Source organism: Daphnia pulicaria, chromosome 4 (genome assembly GCF_021234035.1).
Source record: "Daphnia pulicaria isolate SC F1-1A chromosome 4, SC_F0-13Bv2, whole genome shotgun sequence".
Classification (NCBI taxonomy): domain Eukaryota; kingdom Metazoa; phylum Arthropoda; class Branchiopoda; order Diplostraca; family Daphniidae; genus Daphnia; species Daphnia pulicaria.
The window spans coordinates 6,662,167-6,680,659 of NC_060916.1; the positions used below are offsets into that span (position 1 = coordinate 6,662,167).

The window sequence follows — 18,493 nt, forward strand, 5'->3', positions numbered from 1 at the left end:
ATGATGAACAGTCACAGGTATTTAGCTTTATATATGTTATCAATTAAAATGCCTAACTATAAAACAAAAAAATAATCATATTAATAAATTTCCAGGATTCTGATATTGAGATGGATGAAAGTAGAGAAGAAGGCAAGGTTATACCGTCTGTACCAGAGTCAAGACCCACGCAACTTCCATTGTCAAGTTCGACTGTCAGGCCAGGGCATACATCCATCCTATTTGTGTGTGGTGATTTTGCAATGCCAATGATTATTTCACCAATAGACTCTATGGCAGTCTTGGCGGGAGCGTTACCTTACCAGTAGTAGCTTTGACAGAGACTCCCGTTGTTGATTCAATTTCCAATCTGGGAGAATGCAGCAGTCGTTATGAAGTGCCCATACCACTAAGGAAAAGTACTGTCGATTTAGCGGAGCTGGTCAGAGATATTTGAAATAACGCAGCTATTCAAGATGATCCGGACGATACCGAAACATCAGATGACGAGGAAAATTGGCATACTAAAGAAAAAACAATGAGAAAGTATTCCATTGTGTTCTGGGTGTATGGGCGGAATGCCTAGCAGAAGCCGCACTACTAGCGTCAAAATTATTTTTTAAATTGGACCATTCAGGCCCATTTTTGCGACATTCAGGCCCTGGGCCTGAATGGTAGGGGACCGAATTCGGTATTATATAATGTAAGGTATTATAAATTCAAGTAAAATAAAAATTTATTTAATTATATTAGTCAAAAATTTAATAGACATATAAAACAAACAACAACACACAAGATTCTGGAAACGGTCAGGCAGAGGAGGATGACACAGGAGAAAATGCATCAAACGGCGAGGTAAAAATAACAATATATGTGATAAAAGTGCACTGGTAAATAAATCTGGATTTGAATAAATATGAAACCAACACAACCGCTGATATATAAAATTTAGACACTCCCATGCCGACCAGCAACGGGGTTATAACAACCAATCGGCGTGCCTCGCTGATCAGAGAAAGTGGCTTGCTACCAATTGTCTCAAAATGAACGAGGACAAGACTGATACTCTCTTCGTATCTGCCAAAGATAGCGTTAAGAAACAACTGATGTCATCGATTCCACTAGTGTTCGGTGGTGCCCACATCTTTCCCTCTCCACTGGTTCGAAATCTTGTGTGCTGCTTGACTCTCACCTTTCGATGGAAGTCCAGATCAACTCCTCCTGCAAAAAGCCTACTACCATCTAAGGCGAATTGCTAGGATCAAGAGGTTCCTCTCCTAATCCGCTATCGTTCAACTGATTCGTGCCTTTGTGTTGTCGCAACTAGACTATGACAATGCCTTACTCGTCGGTCTACCCACCGATTGCATCGCCAAACCTCAGCGAGTACAGAACTCTGCAGCTCGACTAATTTGTAGCGTTCGTCGTTGTGAATCCATCACCCCAGCTGTTCGCTCCCTCCAGTGGATCCTGTTATCCAGCGAATAGTGTTCAAGCATCGCTTGTGTTTCGCTGCTTCAGGCTTGGCTCCCCTGTATTTGAATGATCTAATCAAACTTCGTGAATCTGATCTTGGTACTCGCTCCTCATCTCAGCTTATTCTTTTCTCCCACCATAGCCGTACGAAGACATTTGGCAATCGTGCCTTTTCTGTTGCCTCTCCTCATATATGGAATTCCCTCCCTCTTGTGATTGCTAGCTCTTTTTCCCCAAACCTCTCAATTTTCCTTTTCACAGTTCAGATATCAATTAAAAACCTTCTTGTTTAAAGCGTTTTATGTAAACTAATAATGTTTTAATATGTCAGAGCTAGTAGCGCCTCTAATCACTCATATGGAAAAGGCGCTACTCAATACCAAATGTAATACATTGTTATTATTATTATTTGGGGAGGAATCTTCCACAGCTTTATGTTGTTACTACTCCCTCATTTCGTCTGACACTTATTCCAAGGTGAAAAGCCTCCTTGGCTTTAAAGGGGGCGAGTGAATGTAGTGTTATATAGTTATATTTTGGACCGCTAGGCGGCTGCTGTTTTTAACAACTTTCCAGTTTTAAAGTTAACTTTTTGGTTTTTATATTATACTTTTTATCAATTTTTATATTCCAATTTTTTAGTTTATATTCTTTTCTGATTTATAAATACATGTTAAGAATAAAATGTTATATCGTAAAGTAAAAGTGGAGGTTTTGGGCTCCCATAATTATGGGCCGCGAAACAAATACTTTTTCTGACATTTGTGTTCAAAAATCGATTAATAATTGGATTTGAAAACAAATTGGTATTCGATTCGAATATTGGAACCAAGTTGAAAATTAATTCAAAAATTTAAAAGTGATTTCATAAATTGTAAAAGTTTTGAAATTAAATTTAAAAAATTGAACATGTTTTGAAATTAAAGTAAAAAACCAAAAAGATTTATCTAATTTAGAGTTTTGTCAAATTTACATTTGCATATTCAGTACAATATTTTATTACTGAAATGGCAATAACCTTTCACTTGAATTGTCAAACAGGAAGTCATTAAAGATTTGCGAATAGTCAGCACTCTTTTTCTTTCCTTGGCCTCAGTTAAATGATTGTTCATTTCTAGAAAGTTTTCACAAGACTGAAATTGTGAACCAGGTTAACCAAACCCTGGACAGACACATCAGCTGAAACTGTGGAATTTTAAGGTATCACCAATTGAGAATGTTCTAAAGAAACCAATTCACAACACAATTTATTTTGTAAGCTCAGTTTGAAATGAAATATCAATTACCAGTCACACACGTTACACGTTGTGCATCTTTAAGCTGTGAAATAAACAAGGCCAATTCATTAGGAGTCTTTCCTGGCATATCCCTAAAAAATCGCCATATTTACTTCCATTCAATTTTCCCCTATAATATGGAACATGTAGCACAACTGTTACGCAAGTACAGAGAATATCAATTTAAGATCTGTCAATTAACCCATTCTATCGGTCAACTGATCAACTTTCCACCAATAATTCATTCTACAAACTCGCTGGTCACAGAAACAATCGTTACGAAATTGAAAGTCTCTTCAGCATCATTGTCCAATTTTTCCTTCCTTCCACATTGGAAAAGAGTTTCCTCAGATCTACATCCCAAGCAATCATTATTTCATGGTAACAGTGACATAATCACTGAAATATAACTTTCTTTCCACTGAGTTCCACGGTTTGCCAGTTATATAGACCTTGGTATGACGACACTTTAGAAGGCTGCGAATGATTATGTTCCTTTTTTCGTAAACGTTTTTGCACGATCATTCCACTAAGTAAGCTTTATTTGTGTATGATAAGAAGTGCAGAGAATGGCTATTGTGCATACTAAAATGGCGCCCACATTAGCACTTTACCGTTGTCAATCATTTTTCATTGTGTAATTCATTAACTATTCTGTCTCATTCGCGCATAAAGACCAACTATTTCTTAAATTTTGGATCATAGCAATAGCTTTCTTGATTGACATTTCATCCAGAATCAAAGTAATATCTTTTCCCTGCTTTCCGTGTGCCTCTTATTTTTCATCTCATTTAATTCCGGAGGAGCTTCCAACTGGCGCAAAGTAGTACCGAAAGACTCTAAACGGATGTCAAGGCAAAGACCGATCTTATTTTTTTCATAAGCAGCGTTGGACACATAACACAGGACACAGGACACCCAAGTAGTTGGACACGTTTTGGGGGATTGCGGAGATGTTAGCAATACCTGTAACGTAAAAATTTTCATTCATTTCTCATTTGTATTTCATTCATTCAATTAAAGGCTGAAAAAATACTTGGCTGAAAAATCTTAAAAAAGATACTCAATAAGATAGTGATAATGAGGCTGAAGATGATCTAGAAAGCGATAGCGATGAGGATTCAAATCACGGCAGTTGTAATGAAAATTTAACCTGTCTTAATCAGTTCCTATTTTATTCTTATAATTTTTTATTCCAGTTTTAACTTTATCATCTGAAAAAACCGTATATTTAGAATGTAGAAACGTGCCTTCATTTCGCTTCTTTAGATTTTAAAAATTAATGGAAATGGAACACACACCAGGTTATATCAGTGAAAAAGTACCAAGTGAGCACCCGGATTTTAGCTTTGTTTTTAAGGAAAGGGGCTGGTTTAAGTGCGCTTTTGGTTTGTTTCGCCACTATATTTGGTAAAATATCAAAAGAACTATTTGTCTACGACGCAGACAGCCGAAGCACGCAGATGATACGCTGTGGGATTATGTAAATTTGATACAAGCGTTTTAGATTTTATAGTTACGGACTATGAATAATAATTATTATTATTATTATAATAGATTGTATTCGTACATCGCTTTTTCCAATTGTTTATGCTCAAAAGCGCTGAATGGAGGCAGGGATTACAATGATTAGTCGTGGTAGGCAAGTTTAAATAGATGGGTCTTCAGTCAGGCATGGACGTTCTCGATTGAGGGAGACATTTTTAGATCGATGAGGACGCTGTTCCAAATCCGGGGCGCTGCGTAAGTGAAACTACGAGACCCATACGCCCCCAGTAGCTTCACCGGAACCTCCAAATCACGTGAGATCTCACTATAATTCCTGAGGCGACGATTAACAGACCTTGGGGATACAAGTTTACATAGATACGATGGGCCAGTACCATTGACACACTGATAAGCCAAGACAGTAATTTTGTACATCACACGCTGACAAATCGGGAGCCAATGAAGACTTTTCCGCTTGCTCGTAATGTGCTCACGCTTCCTAGTCTAAGTTAGGACAGCTGCATTCTGCACTAGTTTTAATTTGTCAAGAAGGTAATCAGGAAGGCCAAAGAGCAGGGAGTTACCGAAGTCAAGATGGGGGGCGACGAGGGCAGAAACAAGCTGGTTACAGGCGGCTGCGTCCAGAAATTTTCGAATCCGCGAAATGCGACGAATATGATAGTACGCATTTCCGCAAGCGGTGGTCACCTGGCGCTCCATGTTCAAATGGGAGTCGACAATCACGCCCAAGTTTTTCAAAAACGGAGAGGGAGTGATCGGCTCGTCACAGATGTCCAGAGGTGACAGAACTGGTTTGGATTTTCTGGAGCGGACAGAGGAAGCAATGAGTACTTCCGTCTTACCGGCGTTCAGCTGGAGTTTGTTTCTTATCATCCACGAGTTTGTGGACTTAACACAGTCAGACAGGAAGGAAAAAGCGGCACGCTGAGCAGAACCGTCGGCCAAGATGCGAAATCTTTTGTAAAGTTGGGTGTCATCCGCAAAGTAATGGCGCAGCACCTCAAAAAGGGAGACAATGTCGTCAAGTTGGCTGAGATACATAGTGAATAAAACTGGGTTAAGAACTGATCCTTGTGGGACGCTGAATAGTAAAGAAGATGGTGTTGAAGACTCCCCCGACGATGCAGACTAACTACCTCCGATTATAGAGGTAAGAGCGAAACCAGTCAAGAACCACACCTTTGAGCCCAAAACGGCACTCTAGGCAGCTCAGTAGCACAGAATGGTCAGTGGTGTCAAAAGCTGCACTTAAATCCAAAAGCACCAATGCTGCACCATCCGCTTCGTCAACAGCCAGCAGAAGATCGTTCATAACTCGCATATTCATAACTCAAATAGCCTGTGTGCAACATTTAACAGCACAGAAATATTTGCTACCAATATAGTATAGAAAGAAAGTTTTAAAACATTTGCTTAATCTATCACAAAATGAAACCCAGCGAGGGACGAGGGACCCTTTTCGGTAGTTTTTCTCCCTCCGCTCCCTATCAGTTTTTCACTTAAAGGATTTTCGTCTTTATTCACTGGTAGTTCCTTGATAGCCCCCTTTTCTAAATTTTTGATAAGAAACTATAATTATCACTGGATAGTTTCCTAAGTAAGTTACCTGAATTCCCGACAACGAAGTCTGGGCAAAACTGTGTTGAGGAAGTAAAAATGTTTGAATTCAGTGCCCAATTAATTGAGGGTTAGATTTGTCCACCAAAATTAATTGCATGTAAATCGCTCGACCTTAACTTATAGTGTTGACACTTGTATTTAGCCCTTTCAACGCAAACCAAAACAAAAGAATAACGATATGGTCCGCCTCAGGACCTCAACGCCCCTTTTATCCTCAGACGCTTTTCGGCTCTTACGCAAAACGGTCATGCCGTCAGATAGTTCAACTTCGTCATCTTCGGAAAGTTCTTCAGTCTCTCGCCGTTCTCGTCGTTCAAGACGGGAGCGTCGTCCAGCCCAAGATTGGCCGGTTCGTTCTCGCAGCCCACGTCGCGGATCTCGAGCTCCAGACGAGGCAGAACAGGAGAGGTTGGAGCGTGAACGGAGGGAACGGTCTAGAGAAAGGTTGGAGCGATTCGTGGAAGAAGATCGTTTAAGGAGAGAGCAGTCAGAAGAACGGCGAGCTCAACAAAATCAGCCAAGAGATGGACAACCGGCAGATGGGCAGCAGCCAGCAGATGATCAGTCAGGAGATAGGCAGCCAGTTCAGCCGCCGGGTCAAGAATCGAAGCAGTTCAAATTCACGGTGGCCAGGAAGAGAATGAAGGTCTTCAGGAACTGGATGACAACCTCTTTAAGCGCGCCGGAAGCCAGGAATCTTCGTGATAGTTTCATTCCGAGTTTCCCTAACTCTGGTTTTGATTTAGTTTGTCCCCAGGTAGACTCTTCTTTTCGCGCCGCTTCAAAGACATTAAAACTCCAGAGATGTCCAAGGCGGAGGCTACGGAAAGGTCCCTGAAAGCTGAACAGTACAAAATTTTGGATGTAGCGCGTCTGCTTTTATTCCTGAGAGAAAAAATTGCGGAATCCACAGATTTGAAAGATTCTCCATTGGCAGAAGCAGCAGATACGGCCCTGCGTCTCTGGGGCCACACGTTTCACAATGTGACTACCAGCCGACGGGAAAACTTGCTGAAAGTTTCGGATCCGAAATTTCTCTCCTTGTTGAAGGAGCCCCACCGTTTCAAGCCGCGGGAGTGAGCTTCGCTTTTTGGTCGACACTTCATCAAGAACATGGTGAAGGAGGCAACAGACGACCAAACTCTTAGAAGCATAGTAGCAGCCATGGCTCGTCATCAAGGCCTAGAGCGGCCAGCAGCGGTTATCGTGGCACCTCAAAATCTCATCGTGGAGGAAATTTCGGTCAAGGAGGCTATAGCAACGGCTATAACGGCGGATCATCTGGCACCTTTAACAGGAGCAGAGAAAACCACTCAATCAGGTTGGAAAATTTATCTTTACCTAATTATTCCTTAGATTCTCCGCCCATTGTGGGAGGTAGATTAAAACATTTTGTTGATTCCTGGAAATGTTTGTCGAGTGATCCCTGGATCTTACAAAGCATCAGTCAGGGTGTAAAGTTAGAGTTTTTGGCGAGCCCGTTTCAAGCTCGTAACCAAAGCAACATGGAAATGGGGGAGAGTCAATGGGCGCTCTGTAATCAAGAAATTCAGGATCTTGTAAGAAAAAAAAGCTATTGAGCCGGTTGAAGAATCGGAGCAATGTTTTGTCAGTGGGGTGTTTATTTTTCCCAAAAAATCGGGTGGGTTTAGGCTGATAGTAAACTTGAAAGCTTTAAATAAATATGTCTGTTCCCCTCATTTTAAGATGGAAGGGGTTAGTTCTTTACAAGAGATCATTCCTCCCGACGATTTTTTTACAAAAATTGATCTGAAGGACGCATATCTTACCGTGCCTCTTCACCAAGAAGACAGAAAGTTTATTCAAATCAGGTGGGGGCAACTTTTCCAATTCAAAACGCTAGCCTTCGGTCTGACATCCGCCCCCCTTTTATTTACTAAAATTCTTAAACCTATTGTGACCTTCCTACGGTCCCGAGGTTTTCGTCTTGTCATCTATTTAGACGACATTTTGCTATTAAATTCTTGCAAAAAGGAGGCGAAGCGGGAATTTTTGGTTGCCACGGAGCTTTTAGAAAAATGTGGTTTTTTTATAAATGTAGAAAAATCTATCGAAACCCCCCACCAAGTAATCGAATTCCTGGGGTTAATTGTAGATTCGCGTAACCTGTCGCTTTCCTTACGCGCGGAAAAAGTTGACGAAATCGTTCGTCTGTGTCAAAATTTGTTGTCGAAAAGTTCCGCACCTTTACGGGAGATTGCTAAAGTCCTCGGTCTTTTTGCTTGGGCGATCAAGGCCGTTCCTTTTACCCAGTCCCATTATAGAGATTTGCAGAGCCTCTATATTGATGGTGGCGTCCGGTTCGAAAATAATTAAAATTCTTTGGTTTTATTAGACAACGGCTCTAAAATTAATTTGTCCTGGTGGGTTGCTAATTTGATTAAATATAACGGAAAGCCAATGTTGGCGGTGGATCCCGATCTGACCATCTATTCGGATGCATCAAACTCAGGGTGGGGTGGCGTGCTTAATGGGGTCTCGACAAGGGGCTCTTGGACGGAAGCAGATAGGCTGAGGCATATCAATGAATTAGAGCTTCTCGCGACATTATACTCTCTCAAAGCCTTCACTAGTCAATTGGAGGGAATTTCTATTCGTTTAATGATGGATAACTCCACGGCCGTTTGTTATGTAAACAAAGCCGGAGGGACGCGTTCGAAAAGTCTTAACGATATAGCGGCGTACATTATGTGTTGGTGCGAGAGTAGAAAAATTTCGGTCCACGCAGTTCATCTCCCTGGAATATTGAATTCTCTCGCAGATCTGCAATCCAGATGGAAACGGGAGTCCAGCGACTGGAAGCCCAAGACGTCCATCTTTTCCCAGCTGTCGGAACTGTGGGCACCGGAAGTGGATTTATTTGCATCCCATTGGAACCGAAAAGTGGCGCGGTATATGAGCTGGAAACCCCAGCCGGAATCGGTGGCGTTGGACGCTTTCACTCAGAATTGGAAGAATCTGGTTTCCCCCGTTCAATCTGATCCACCGATGCTTGATCAAGATCAGGAGGGACAGAGCGGACGTGCTGATGGTAACCCCAGTGTGGCCGTCCCAGCCGTGGTGGCCAACGATTTTGGAGCTGTCCTGTTAGCCGGCCCGCATTTTGAAACCGAGCGAGGACCTGTTGCTGGACGCGACGGGCACCAGCCACCCAATCCTAGTGCGAGGGTCCCTCCTGTTGGCCGCATGGACCTTATCAGGCGACGATATGAAAACCGAGGCCTTTCGGAGGGAGTGGTGCAATTACTCCTGGCCAGCAATCGCGAAACCACATCAGCTACTTACAAAAGTGCCTGGAACGTTTGGTTCCATTGGTGCTCTAAGAGGAGTGAAAATCCCTTGTCTCCTACTCTCAATTTGATTTTGAAATTTTTATCGGATCTTTTCGAAGAAGGTAAAGCCTACAGGTAAATAAATGTGTATCGGTCAATGTTGTCCGGTACGCTGGAAAAGATAGAGGGCGGGGATGTAGGTAAACACCCTCTGGTTGTCAAACTGATGCAAGGAATTTTTAATTCTTCCCCTCTCAAACCAAAGTATACTGGGTTTTGGAGCACAGATACAGTTTTGGATTATATCGAGTCGCTAAACCCTGATAGCGGGATGAGCCTAGCAGTTTTATCAAGGAAATTAGTAATTTTGTTGGCTCTCACTGTCTCACTTTGGGGTTTACATTTTTCGTAAATCGTGACTAGGAGTCTGAAACAGTTGCGATGTAGACCATTCGAAGCTAAATTTATCGGAAAATCGAATGGCGGAATCAATGATTTCGCAGTTTTTATAGTTTTTAAGATATTTATAAAAAACTAACATGGGGTAGCCAAAAATCGTGAAATTTTTCGGGTTTTATACAGCAGTTATCTGCCGTACAGAACCATTTTTAAAAAATCTAATTTTCCACAAATGTAGATCCAGCTCCCCTCTACAGTTTCCTAAAACTGTTTTATTATCTATGGCTTATTTGACGAGATATTAACGGCTAATATTTGAAAATAAAAATCGTCCATTTTTTTTGTGTTCTGGCTACTGGCTTCATCCTTCTAGTCACCTTGGGATATGGCAACACTGGTGATGGGGAGTCGAGGGGAAGAAAATGGAAAACTTATAATTCATGTTTTCATTTTCGATTTCATTACTATAAATGAAACTTTAAAAATGTGATCTTATCACATTGAGATCACAGGCGAATCCATTCTAACTTTATTTTCAAACAAAGTGACTTGTGCTCGAGGATAAAATTCAATAATAACCGGTAAACCAACCATTGATATGAGTACTTTCCCATTTTTAATGTCTTCATTTTAATTACAGGTCCTTGAACTTTTTCTCGGTTCCGCAGCTTTGGCTGATTGTGAGAAAATTGGAAGCACATTTACAGCGTGTCTTCTTGAATTTTTTAATAATTTGGATTGGTGAAATTTCCTTAATTCACGGTCAATTTATCCATCACGAAGTTAACCGTTATCAACGTGAATTTCATTAATAGGGGAGAGTGGGGCTAAAAGGTCTGGGGCAGGTCGCTTTTTTCTAATTATTTATCTCTATATTTAATCTAAAAAATTAAGCTTTAAACCATGTGTGCATAATTATCATGCGCACTAATATTGGAAATTTTAAGTAAAAACACCTTTTGACTTTTCTGATGTAAGAAATTTCGAAAAGCTTTTTCATATAATTCCTTTTGGAATAATGATAAAAATATTAAAAAATACTAGTGAAATAGAGAATTTTATCCTCTATCTACTATATGTAAAGGCGTAAACAGAAAAATAAATTAGAATGGCTTAAAATATATTTTGTGTAGACGACCTTGTTGGGACTATTTCTGCCTTTCACCGTAGGGCTAGTTGGCTTATGGAAAATTGTCATTGCTGAGAATAATTGAATTTTTGAATTAGCTCAAATTACTTGTGGATATTAAAAACTAACCAGGAGCATTATATAAAAACCACCCTGAAAAAATAAATCTTTGTTATTATGATTTATTTTATCAAAATCGAGGTTTCAATCAACCCCCGTATCGGCTGTTCTCCCATTAGAATTACAGGGAAAGCCAACTAGCCCCGTTGTAGGGGCATGTTGCGTAATTTTTTTTTTTTTCGTTTTATAACTCTAATAACGCTGGAATTGTAACTAATAAGATTTTCAAAAAATAAAAAAAAACTGTTACTAGTTCACGTTAAATTTTTTTTCACAATTTCAGCGAACTGGCAATTTCGGACGTTAGCCAACTCTATAGAGTTGGTGAGTTAGTAACAGTTTTTTCATGGCGACTTATGGAGTTTTGCCGGTGTTAGTATTAGTTTTATGTTTCCCATTTCAGTCGTCTCCAGTTCCCGTTCATAATTGGATAACTACATCCCTTAGTTATCAGGTAATCTTTTAATTTTTATTTCCCCTCGATAGTAATTGTTGTTTATTTATTATTCACACAGCTTTAAGTTTCGATTAAATAATACAAAATGAAAGAACAGGTTATTTTTGTGTTTAATAGTTTTAAAGGATTTGTCATTATCCTGGCAAGTTACTTCTTTTTTCTGACTTCACTGGACATTGTAGTTTATTTATTATTTATTTTTAAGTAAGAGGACTGTGTTAATTTTAGGCATGTTGTCCCTAATCGAGATTTTCGACCTTTTCCAGACCTGGCAACTCAGCATCCTTGGGTCGTCTATCCTGTGCCTTCACTTACTATCAGTAGAGCCACCTGCTTGTCACTCTGCTGACTTTCTATTGCTCGCACAAAAAAGACAACCGCATTCGATTGGCATTATAAATTATATTGGTCCATTCAGGTTCAGGAAATATAAAAAAGAATTGAATAGATTACAGATGACAATTTCCTGTTATTGCCTTGCCAATGAATATTTCGGAAAAGGTGGTCAAACACAAATAGCTGGGTGCATTATATTGGACAATTGATTTCAAATATAAGGAGGCATATGTTGTCTTTTGCTTGGTCCTTTGTTCCGTTGGCAGATATCTTCTTTTGAGTATTGAACATCACAAAAGGGTCTGCGAATCTGCGATACAAAATTACTATAGCACTAACACAATTTCCCGTTGAAGGAATATAACAAATTTCACAAGGAATGTTTCACATTGCCAATTACACCATAACCACAATTCTGAACGGAGAAACGTCAATCGAAACCCACAATTTTTGTATTCCTCATCTCATTATTTTGCAGAAGTCAATCTCATTATTCCTCTAGAGTGTAATGAGTATAAGTAAGAAAGAAATCAACAACTGGCAATCTTTTTTTTTATAAAATTAATCTGTAAGATTGCCCTTCGCTTGGGGGACGGCTGCGGCTCTCTCTCCTGGTCGAGTCCATTTAATCCGGATACATTGTCGAAAATAGGACAGCTAAGAAGATAATATTTTACACGCCAAAATTACCATCACGTCATCCACCGTACGGAATTTCCATAATGAGCCATAATTTAATAAATAAGATTGGAAATAATTTTGATAGATTGGAGCTTGTTTGAAGCCCAGTCCGATTATTCTAAAAACGGCGATAAATAAAGAAAAGACAAAAAAAACAGTTCGATGTACAAAGACAATGGAGCATGAGCTATTAGGACGAAGACGGGATGCAGATGCCCATGAACGTCCGTGCGCACTTGTTGGTGGTTACGCAAACTTCGCCGCTCCTTTTCATGGCTTGAGCAAAATTCCACGTCTGTTTGACGTCAGCGGCGCCAGTCGAGCGCCAAGAGGCGAAATCTTCAAAAGTGCAAGTGTCCAATTCTTCGCTGATTTCTTCTTCAAACAGACTGCGGGGAAATAGAACAAAACAATGGCCGTTTAATTAGACAACTCAACCCGAAATGCGTGGACACGTGTAAAGGTCAGCATTGGAATGAGATGGACAGACAGGGACAGACGTCAACCACTGATCTAACGGCTTATAAGCCGATACCATTGCTACATATCCGAATCAACAGCGGGAGTTGGTCGATTAAGTGCCGCAGGCAATGGCATACAGTAACCTTACCAGTCTATATATAGCAATGCAGCAGACATAAAAGCTCTATAAAGTCTATACGCCCATGTTTCCCTTTTTACCTTTTTTTGGGAATAAGCTCCACTTTGCCACCGATGGCGCACAATCCCGTGACGTAAACGTCTTCCAGGGGGAGGACGGGAGTCACCTGAGCGGCCGCCAATAAACGCGGCACTGCCGGCCTGCCCATCAGGTAAGCTCCGCCAAGCATGAAACGAGGAAATTCCTTGAGAGGCCACGATTTTTTCGTGGTTTTGTGTTTCTCATCTGCGACGAAAGGAGAATAACAAAAGAAGATGAGAACATGTTGTATAAGATTGTTGTCTCTCCTGGGCTCAGCACAACAACAACATTCAATTGATAGATTATAACATATATATCTGTGCCGGCCGCATTGTATCGGATTGTATTGCGAATCATTTCCGATTCACCCGCGGAGCACACTCGGCTGGCCCGCTAAGTAATTGGCCTAGATATCTAATTCGTCGTCGTCTACTATGTATACAACTCACCTGTCGTGGTAAACGGGTTCATGCTGTCGATCAAGCTGCCCGTAATGGTGGGCCTAGCCTTTCCTTTCTCCATGGCCTTGAGCATCGTCGCTGCGCTGACGTAGACGTCATCATCGATCTTGAGGATTTGCTCAATCTCCGGACAGTGGCGGTCGATCCAGACCAGGCCGGCCAGCGTCTTGAAGACGCTCTTCTCGATTGGCTCCTGCACGTTGGTCTGGATCAAGTCCCGGTGAGTCCTGCCTTCCTCCTCGACGGCCCGCTGCAGAGTGACGTTGGCCGTTTGGCCGACAACGAAGACGACGTCCACTTTGCCGCCGACCAGCTGATGCAAATCTCTGATCCACGTCTCTCGCGCCGCCTGCCGCTCCTCGGTGTTGGCCGCCGAGGAGACGGCCATGATCAGGTAGGTGGCGTTGGATCGGCACGTGTCCACGTCTTCCATCGTGAAATGAAATCCAATGTCGACGACGACTTTGCTGGACGGGATTGAATAAGGCGACGACATCTTTGATTTGAGGGCCGGCAGCTTCCGGCTGGTCAACTTGACGTAATTGCGATAAATCGTGTTTGATTGGTCGACGGAAACTGCCGGCTGGGCAGCGGCGGCGGCGGCCCCGGCGCTATTAAGCAGCGCCGACATCAGCTGGCCGTTGGAGAGGAATTGGCTCAACAAGTTGAGTCCGCCAGCATTATTAGTGTCACCAGAAGCGGATGAGGATGGTTGCTGTAATTGTTGTTGGATGGACATCATTTTAGTGGCAAGACCGAGAATAACCCTCGGATCCAGCTTCTGGCTGGCCACAGCTCCTTTAAGTAGGCCCAAGGCTGTTTTGGCCATTTGAGGATCAAATCCGGCTTTGGACAGTTTGGAACTCAACATCATTTGTGATGCCATTTCCAGCATGCGCATGTCGGGGCTGCTGCTGGCCACTCCCTTGCTGGCCAACAGCGACGACGGATCGGCCAGCCCGTTGGTCAGCATCTGTAAGCCCATTTGGGCTAGATTAGCGTATTGGGATTTGGATTGATCGTCGACATCGTTAGCAATAGGCGATGATGTCGATTCTTTAACATTGGCGTCCAGCACAAGGCCCTTATTCCCCTCTTTGGGATCCTGCTGCGTCGATTTGGGCTGGACGGCCCGCTGGCTATTCTTGATGTTGTTGAAAGCGTTGGCCAGGAGATTCAATCCGAGTTTGGCCATGGGATCGTTGGGGTCGTTGGATAACTTCTTGGCTGCCATGGCCATCAAATCCATGGCCGGTTTCTTGTTGGTCATGAGGTGATCGAGCGCCTTTTTGGCCGCGTCTCCCATGGCGGCCTTGGCTTTGATGATGGCCGGGTTGAGAAATTCTTCGCCCGCCCGTTCCACCTCTTGACCCACTGATCGTGACCTTTGGCCAAGGTCAATGTCTGAGAGAACAGCGGCGGCCGCGGCGGCCCCGCTGTCCATTAGCGAAATGTCGCCGTGCGGATGTGGCGGATGTGGCGGCTGCTGGTGCGGATGCAACTGTTGCTGCGCTAACGGCTGCTGCTGCTGGTGGCGCTCATCCTGTTGCTCCAGTGACGAAACGGGACTGTTGCTGCTGCCGCCGCCGCCAGTGCCAGTGCCAGTGCCGGTATTGGCCGTCACCACCACTTGACTGTGCAGGCCGTTGAGGTAAAAGGAGAAGAGGAAGAGCTGCATAAGGGCCAGTGTGATGACCAAGCCGACGACCCGATTGCGGAAGACGCTGCTGAAACAGTAATGCGCATTGCAGCGATACATGACTTCACCGAAAGGCATTCTCAACTGCTGGGCCAACGTCCGTCTCAACGAACGTGACCGGTATTTCGTCTGTAGTTCTCTCACTTTTGCTCCGTCTCCTCTCGCTGTTGTGTGTGCCCGTTTTTCTTCTTCTTCTTTCTTCTTCTTCTTTCTTCTTCTTCTTTCCTCTTTCTTCTTCTTTGAGATGACGATTGGCTTTTCTTTTTCTCTGGCTGAGCAACAGCAGCAGCCTGGTTTCTTTTAGATATATCCGTTGAAAGATGGATAAGAGTCGGGCGGCGATATTAAGTGCAGCAGCGGGCAACACTCACACACAAACCCACAAGAGGAGCCGACTTAAGACACACAACCCGGGCTGTGATGTTGGCCTGTTTTCTTCCCCACGAAAAGAAAGAATAAGAGAAATAAAATTAAAAAAACCGGACACACGCCACGAGAGAGAGAGCGCGCGGATCAGCAATATAGTGCAAAAGGATCGATATCGATCGGAACTGCCAATGTCGTGCTAGTAAAAAGAAAAAGGGTTTAATCGCGAAAAACACAAAGAGTCGAGCGCAGGCGAGTCACTGGCTGGTCGTCAGTCCACTTGGAGCTGGTCAACACACACACACACACACGAGCCAGGCCAGCCAGAATAAGTGACTGTGTGTTATATAGCCACACACACACACACACACACTGCCCACCTCTCAAGAGCGTCAGCTCAGAAATGTTTGCAATTCTTTTTCTCTGGCACAAGACGACAACGATGGCCAAATAAATAAACTAAAGGAAAAAACAAAACAAAAAAAGCCGCACACTCCAACACACGACGAACGTCAAAACGAAATCAACACCCACACACACACACACATAGACGTCTATAGGGGGGTTTGTTAAGGCTAGAGTTCACTGGAGCCAGCGACGAGCTGTTGTTGTTGAGTTCCTCGTCCACAAACGAATAGAAAAATACAATTGGGGAAAAAATCGAGAAAGATACAGCAAGGGGCCGTGCATAGAAACTCAGGAGTGAGGAAATGCACCAAGAAAAAGAAGAAGAAGAAGAAAAAAAAAATACTCCGTTTCAAGCGTAAAATCTTGCGACTCGAACCACCTGTTGAAGGCGCACTCAAAGACTCTTTTGCTTTTAAAAAAATAAATTCACTCGGCAGCTAATACACACACTCAAATTATGTCTTATAAACTGACGCCGAGCACCAAGTCCGGCCTCTGTATACGTGGAGCCCTAAATATACAATACAGTTGTTTCTTCACAAAAGTCGAGAAGAAACAAAAACAACAATGTCTATTTTTCTCGCAGTCGGGAAGTGGGCGCAAACTTGGTGTACGTATTTATTGGGACTTTGAATGAGCAGCAGCAGTCGCCTTATTGCCCAGCACTGCCCACTCAGGCCAGCAGCAGCAGCAGTGCCCCTGCGGAGAGAAAAAGAAAAAAAAACGGAGCCGCTTCCCATCGGACTTGGCGCGCGGAGCCATTTTGGCCCTGGTCAATGCCCGCTCGACAAACCACCAGACCAAGAATCCAGCAGCAGCAGCAGCAAGCGGATAGAGTAGCTATCTTATGGCTGCCTTGTATACATGTACACACACACATAGTACGTAGAAGGAGGAAGAAGAAGGGGGGAAAAGACAACGGTGCAAAGGCAGAAAGGTGAGAGCAAGAGGAGAGAAGGAATAAAAAGGGGGCGCAAAAGGAAATGCGAAGAAAATGACGAAATGGGTAGATAAGAGGGAGGAGTCGCCAGGTAGGCAATCTAAGGTATATCCAATGGCGAACAAGGCGGAAGAAAAAGGGTCGCCAAGAACCCAACAGTTTTGGTGCTGACGTACACCTGGAAAAAACAAAAATGAAATGACTGGAAAAAGAAGAAGAAGAAGAAAATTCAGGGAGAGGCAGGTAAAAAAAGAAAAAGAAGAAGAATGAACCGTTATTCGACTACCTGTTTGTGAAGGCCAGATTGTTGGCCAGCCAGAAGATATCCATTGAGTTGGCCATCAGCTGGCATTATATTGTTCACGTATACTACACACACACACACCACCGCGGGCCTTGTACCGTTAATTCCGTCGCCGCCTTGGCTCGGCCAGCAGCCTGGCATAATCCATCGCGCCATAACATTTTCCCTTCCAACATTTGAACAGTGACATCAGCACATATCCGACCTGACTTGATGGACGACCGGTCCCACGATTCACGCATACACCTTTGAAAAAGTGACATCTTTTATCGTTCGCTGTCAATTCTTGATCGTCGTGTTTATAACACAGAAATCTGTCGAAAGAAAAAAATTTGTTCTTGAGCGCGAAACCGAGTGACTTTTTGAATGGCACTGCGGTGATAATATCATAGCGTAAATTAGTTTTAAAAAAATCCACTATCACTGTAGGTAGCAATTGGACAAATGATTTCTCTATGTTAATTACAAATTTACCTATGAGAAATAAAACTCTACCTAGCCCTCAGCGGTTGCCTACTAAACAGAAAATAAACAGCCCTAATACAAACACTCTGTTGCAGCTTGCAGGTTACATCGTCAATATTGTGAAAGGAGAAAAAATCCTAAGGTTCATGAGCAAGAATACCGTTATACTGGTTATATGAAAATCTGAATTGTAATGGTCTTAAATGCTTCACTGTTCTGGTGTGATAACAGTAATAGAAACATACCTTGTATCGGCACATTTGTATACCAATATGGGCTTCATACATGTGATATAGGCTATTTACAACATGAGGATCTCGAGTATGGAAAGTGACTGGGCGCTAAGTCTATTTATTACAATGACTGACAGGATGCATCTAGAATTTGAAAAAATAAGTTGATGGTAGGGCTATAAACATTTAAAAAAAACTAGGTCAAGATAAACCTACATGACATGCAAAGCTCAATTTCATACATACTTGAAATCACGAAATAAAGGCAACCAGTAAAAGGAATTCCATCATAGAATCATAGAATATACACCTAGGAAAAAAACAGAGTGTAAATTAGTAGAAAAATCTAAAGATGCAACATGCAAAAGTCACTTAACCGAAATCCAAGTCGTCCAAGTCACATTTCTGATTTCTCTACATGACAGCATCAAAAACAATGACAAACGACAGCCGCCTACGACATTTGTAAACAAACCAGAGTTAATGGCTCTGAACAAACACAACAGAAAAATTATAAAATTAACAAAAACACCAACAGATTTGAAAATCTTCTCAGACACGTATAGTTTTATACGGAAAATTTAATTAAAAATTAATTAAAACGAACAATAGCCTTGTTAACACGGGATAATTCTGCCCAATTTTTCAGCCAATCACAA

General features: G+C 42.4%; 1 protein-coding gene across 3 annotated transcripts; it reads right to left on the reverse strand.

Moving 5' to 3' along the window:
* Positions 1–11,646: 11,646 nt before the first annotated feature.
* Positions 11,647–18,118, reverse strand: LOC124335747. Of its 3 annotated transcripts, XM_046789182.1 has the most exons (5): positions 18,081–18,118; positions 17,119–17,978; positions 13,408–17,010; positions 12,958–13,162; positions 11,647–12,665 (listed from the first exon to the last, which is right to left on the reverse strand). In XM_046789182.1, the coding sequence occupies exons 3-5, from the start codon at positions 15,194–15,196 to the stop codon at positions 12,467–12,469; spliced, it is 2,193 nt and encodes a 730-aa protein (XP_046645138.1). In that variant the 5' UTR covers positions 15,197–17,010; positions 17,119–17,978; positions 18,081–18,118; the 3' UTR covers positions 11,647–12,466. The 3 variants fall into 3 exon arrangements, with proteins under 3 accessions (XP_046645138.1, XP_046645139.1, XP_046645137.1); XM_046789183.1 differs by lacking the exon at positions 18,081–18,118 and having other exon boundaries at positions 17,119–18,029; XM_046789181.1 differs by lacking the exon at positions 18,081–18,118 and having other exon boundaries at positions 13,408–17,978.
* Positions 18,119–18,493: the final 375 nt, after the last annotated feature.

Coding starts and splice junctions, on each gene's coding strand:
- LOC124335747 (XM_046789182.1), bottom strand. CDS start 15,196: ATGCCTTTCGGTGAAGTCATGTATCGCTGCAATGCGCATTACTGTTTC. Junction 13,163..13,407: donor GAACCCGTTTACCACGACAG/GTGAGTTGTATA, acceptor CTTTCGTCGCAG/ATGAGAAACACAAAACCACG. Junction 12,666..12,957: donor GAGCTTATTCCCAAAAAAAG/GTAAAAAGGGAA, acceptor ATTTCCCCGCAG/TCTGTTTGAAGAAGAAATCA.